The sequence below is a fragment of the Salvelinus sp. IW2-2015 genome, linkage group LG15, assembly GCF_002910315.2.
Source record: "Salvelinus sp. IW2-2015 linkage group LG15, ASM291031v2, whole genome shotgun sequence".
Taxonomy (NCBI): domain Eukaryota; kingdom Metazoa; phylum Chordata; class Actinopteri; order Salmoniformes; family Salmonidae; genus Salvelinus; species Salvelinus sp. IW2-2015.
Window position 1 is genome coordinate 54,334,755 of NC_036855.1, and position 5,330 is coordinate 54,340,084.

The 5,330-nt window shown below is 44.2% G+C and overlaps 2 protein-coding genes across 2 annotated transcripts in view; one reads left to right on the plus strand and one right to left on the minus strand.

Moving 5' to 3' along the window:
* Positions 1–200: 200 nt before the first annotated feature.
* Positions 201–2,167, plus strand: LOC111974154 (histamine H3 receptor). Its single transcript, XM_024001777.2, has 3 exons — positions 201–610; positions 817–983; positions 1,177–2,167. Exons 1-3 carry the CDS (start codon positions 283–285, stop codon positions 2,071–2,073), a joined length of 1,392 nt encoding a protein of 463 aa, XP_023857545.1. The 5' UTR covers positions 201–282; the 3' UTR covers positions 2,074–2,167.
* Positions 2,168–3,826: 1,659 nt separating this feature from the next.
* LOC139028872 (vacuolar protein sorting-associated protein 35-like) overlaps positions 3,827–5,330 on the minus strand; it is a 15,762-nt gene continuing 14,258 nt past the window's right edge. Inside the window, exons 12-14 of the mRNA XM_070447375.1 lie at positions 5,103–5,324; positions 4,575–4,718; positions 3,827–4,006 (exon numbers count right to left, since the gene is read on the minus strand). Of these exons, the coding sequence (XP_070303476.1) occupies positions 3,827–4,006; positions 4,575–4,718; positions 5,103–5,324 (546 nt within the window). The remainder of the gene's footprint in view (positions 4,007–4,574; positions 4,719–5,102; positions 5,325–5,330) is intronic.

Below are 5,330 nucleotides of genomic sequence, written 5' to 3' on the forward strand. Positions count from 1 at the left end.
CACCCATATGCCTTCAAATGTTGTGTATTCTAAGGAATTAACTATTCTAATATTTATTATAGGAATCATATGTCCTGTTTTTTCAGTTCTCACAAGCACTGCAAAACAACCAATAAAAACGCTGCTCTCGTTTTATGTAGGCTGCAGCCTATAAAAACGGCATCTTCCTCCTCCTTTTCAGACTTCACACGAACCCCATGGCATGTCAGCTTTAATAACAACTTTAACATGCTATTGAAGTTGGCTGGTTAAGCTAATATAAAAAATATAAAAGTAGGGACAATGCAACCCGAATCTTTATTACTGGGTGCTGGAACTTCCATGGCCGTCACTTCGCATTGGAAATCGAATGAGATGCTCAACTGGTCTGTGGTTACCCAGGGAAACGCCACTGCGCTTGGTGATATGGAGATGCCTGGGAACCCGCGTTCGAATTATGGACAATTCTCTCCGTCTACCTCCGTGTTCTTGGCCGTGCTCATGACGCTTCTTGTCTTCGCCACTGTGCTAGGCAACGCGCTTGTAATATTAGCCTTTGCGGTGGAGAGAAGTTTGCGAACTCAAGGGAACTTTTTCTTTTTGAATTTGGCCATAGCCGATTTACTCGTTGGTGAGTGCGTAAATGTATTGTGTGAGCAAATGCATTGTGTGCCATTGTTGTAAAGGTATACATACTGTTGTGCATGATTCATAAGCTACTGCTASCCATACATATTTTCTCTCTGTACTGTTCTATATTTCCAAAATATCTGAAAACGCGTTTCAAATGGGTGCTTAATAYTCGTGCGTAAAATGTGTGTTCCATCCCWRCTGCAGGAGGKTTTTGCATTCCTGCGTATATCCCCTATGTCATTACCGGRGAGTGGAGACTCGGACGAGGTCTTTGCAAGATATGGCTGGTGGTGGACTATACTTTATGCACTGCATCAGTGTTCAACATCGTCCTGATCAGCTTCGACAGATTTATATCTGTCACACGAGCGGTGAGAAAACATTTACGCATGATTATCCTTTCCTGCAGCAGGTTACATTTTCAACTGACTAATAGTGATATGGAAGTAATGRGAAATGTAAAGCCATATCAAAAATTATAATTGAAAGGTTTTCTTTAGTGCACCAAGAACCGTGTGTATACTCCATTTCAATATTGCCACCATTCCTTTCTTTCTGTATCAGGTGAGCTACAGGTGTCAGAAAGGTGTGACCCGGGAGGCTGTTCTGAAGATGATGAGTGTGTGGCTGGCTGCTTTCCTACTCTATGGGCCAGCGATCATTATCTGGGAGTACATRGCTGGTAGTAGCGTGGTSCCCGACAAASAGTGCCACGCWGAGTTTTACTTCAACTGGTATTTCTTGATGACAGCATCCACRGTTGAGTTTTTCACCCCKTTTGTTACTGTCATGTACTTCAACATCAGCATCTACATCAACATCAGGAGGCGGAACCAGGTGAGGGATGAGCAGCCTGTCGAGGGGCCTGGAGACTGTGAGATGGAGGCCCTCAAAGCTGGAGTTCAGCATGTATTCTTCGTCAGACCAGTGGAAGGTGAAGCCCAAAGGATACCAGACAATGCTGCCAGGTTAGGAGGTATTCTATCTACTGCTAAAGTGTCAGCAGGAACTGGGAACAGCAACCATGAGACAAGTAAGGACAGCACGATTCTGGACCTTCCTCCACTGCAAGTGGGCGATGTGGTCCAGCATTCCAGGAGGACGCGGTTCCAGTCAGCGGAGCACTCGTTCAGTAAACAGCGCAGCCAATCGGAAGTAGCTGCCAGTCGTTTTCGTCTCTCAAAGGACAAGAAGGTTGCCAAGTCCCTGGCAGTGATTGTMTGTGTATTTGGCCTGTGCTGGGCTCCCTACACACTGTTAATGATCATCCGTGCAGCGTGCCATGCCCAATGTGTCCAGCACTACCTGTATGAAATCTCTTTCTGGCTACTGTGGGTCAACTCCTCCATCAACCCTGTCCTTTACCCGCTGTGTCACACCAGCTTCAGAAAGGCTTTCAGAAAACTGCTTTGTACCACCAAGATTAAAATTCAGCCACAGTATATGGAACAAATGTATTAGGCATGACCAAATTGCACTGACAACTATGGCCTTGTTCTGACAGTTCTATATAATCAGTTGTCTCGTGTCAGTGTAGGCGGACAGGTCGTATGGGTGTTGCGCAACACTGGGTACAGATGGTCAGCATGAATATTGTTTTGTATTTCTATGTGGCATGTGCATGTTTGCAGATCTTACAAAAGTGTATTAGTTAGCTTTACAACAAATGTACTGTCTGTTTTATGTTGAACAATAAATACATGCAGAAGCTCACCTCCAATATGTTTATTACCCTGGCATCGACCTTAGACTTCAGGCAACAGTGTTCAAAACCTTTTTGCAAAAACACAACCTTATGTAACACGTATAGTATGTTAGCCTTTATGTAGGCACCAAAATGTCGCTAAATGACAAAGAAAAACATGTTTTCAGCTGTGATTTTTATTTCTTTGGCCATTAACGGGAGACTGTCTCCATTGAACAGTCACCTAGCAACGGATGAAATAAAACTGAATAACAGCCGTAGTCAGTAGATAGCTAATTGGACCTCATTTGTTAAGCATGAGTCACAACCTTGAGCATCCAAACTAAATAGTAGAAAACACAGTGTTTCTAAAAATATAACTTTCATAATAACCTTGTTTGTCTTTCATAAAAGGATGACCATTCTGTAAACAAATGTCGATCCATTCACTAACGTGAATCTCCCCTCATTTGCACTTCAGCGCACKGACTCGGTATGAATTCAAAACCAGAGGCTAGTTACCTGCAGCATAACAGAAGATGYACACCAAGTTATAGACATGTAGGGTTCATATCAATWTGTTTATTTGTGCAAACGACATGATATTGYTATTTATTCTGTTTTTGCTGATTTACAAGTAGCTCATACATACAARAGATAGGGTTCAGAATCCAGAAGACAACGAGATGAATAGAACCCACCTCCAGCAGAGATCTTTTAATCAATGTGGACATCTAAGAAATTAAGGTTAGCTGCCACTTTAGTAGCGCCAGTGACAAAGGGGTATCATACACATCAGTTCCTCCTACCACTCATTGAGATATCCAGAGCAGGTCTATGTAAAAGCATGCACCAACACACGCCGCTTAACTCTCTACAAATGGCTGTCAACCACAGAAGTAAGGCCGCAACCAGAAAAAAGAAAGAAGAAAAGCTCAACCTAAATGAGTGAAGCCGTTGAGGAGAGAGGGCAAAGGAAAATCTATAGCCGACTGCCCAGGTGTTAGTCCATGGAGAAGGGGTTGTTGGGTCACAGCGTTAGGTCAATGGGATAACTCTCCCCCAGTACGACCTAGTAATGACGCGACATAAAGAGGCAATTTCTTTCTTTTGCATGACCATGAAATCATGATGACGTACACAGAGGAGATGAGTAGGGTTCAAAGTTTAAACATGAGCTTCCACTGGCTATATCTTCGCCTTCTGAGGGTGACGACGGACAACAGAAATGGTCAAATATGATGGAATGACAACACGCAGGAAGTGCAAGGCAAACTGCAGCCTGCACACCATGTATTCTCAAAAGCAACACCTTTAAATGCAACACCTTATGCTAAAAATGGTAACATGAAATAAAGGGGGATGATAGAAGGAAAGAGAGTGAGAGGGGAAAAGGAGAGAAAAAGAAAAATGGAAGGCAGGTGTTGTTGGTGGGGTTGGCATTTGTTCCAATGGATGGAATACCCTGGTGTGAGTGTACATGTGTCTGTGTGTGTAAATATATATAGATATTTATAAGTGTAGCGAGCCCTACAGCACCAGGCCCTCATAAGCAGGCCCCTCGGCCTCCGGCGACTCTCTCTGCAGACGCAGGTGCTCCAGTGTGTTGTGGAAGTGTTTGTTGATCTGCTCCGTCTCCTCGCTGGCCTCRAGGTTTGGCAGGTCCTCTCGGATCTTCTGGATCAGCTGGTTCAGAACCTGGACCGTCACCTACAGGGGATCAAGACATCTCATGATTTCAAATAATCATTTCAAATAGGTTGAAATTAGTGAGAGAAAAAAAGTACGTATTACCTACTGTAGATATGCAGAAATATACTCAGTTATAAGACAAAAGTTATATAATGATTTAAGGGGAAAGAAATGTCCTGACTATGGAGCCCCTGTTATCAGTCCCTGGAGGCCTAGTACCCTCTCTAGCTGTTAAGAAAAACACCCTGTAAGACATCCCAACTGAGGCAGATGGGGTGTCTGTGTGGGGAGAGTGGGTGGGTGAGCTGTAGCCTCCTGTCCTTCCCTCCTTGCTGCGCTGGTAAATAACCACCAAAGAGTGGGCGTCCCCTTGGTGTCCTAGCAAGTCCCAACACTGTWCCAATAAACTCAGAGAACACYGGAGATTGGATGGCGTCACTCCAGGCAGCTCAATGTGACCGTCTGCACTTGAAGTGCGTTGAAAAGACGTCAGGATTTCATAATGCAAGCCTGGTTCTGAAAAAGCATGTCAGGAATGAGTGGTAGTATAGACGAGGAGGACAAAAGGGAAGAAATGTGCACATACCGCATCATTCTCTCTTTCGTAGAAACAGACGTATCTGTTCAGGATCTCAATGAAGAGCTGCACTTGCAATGACGGGTCCATGCACTGGTTGGCGATTTTCAGGGCCTTCTTTAAGCACTCCATCACCCTCTTCCCGTCAAGAATCTGAGGACAAAGACGGTGATGTAAAACTCTTCTACCACGCATTCACACACACGCCACCTGTGATGAAGAGGAAGTTGAAACTCTGAATATAAATATAGAACAAAGAGAACCTCTTACTGCATTTCCCACGCTTCAATACACTGATTATGTGTCATTATATGCAAGGAACCTTAGAATTACCKCCCTGCTTGTCATATGGGGATAAAAAAATGTTTTTTTTACATCTCATCAGAGCAGAAGACAAAGCAAGGCAATCAATCTCAATACTTGGTTACTAGACTGTTACTGCATGTCTGTTACTATGGTGACACCATCATCTTTAGAACTGCACTGTATTTTACARAATAATTATATATTTCTCCTCTTTGTGATCACAACCCCCACCTCCTCTCCATTCTTTTCAGTGTTGCGTCCGGACCAGAAGAGGTGTGCACAGATGCTGACGGCCCGACACTGGTCTGGCTTCTTGAGCAGTTTGGAGGCAGCGAGCGCACACTGCGTCCTCAGAGGCTCGTGGTTCTCCTCGCTGAAGCATTTCGTTCTCTCAAACGTGCCGATGATCAGCGTGATGGCTGCTAGCTGAGCCTTGGAGTCGCTGATCTCATCCTCATA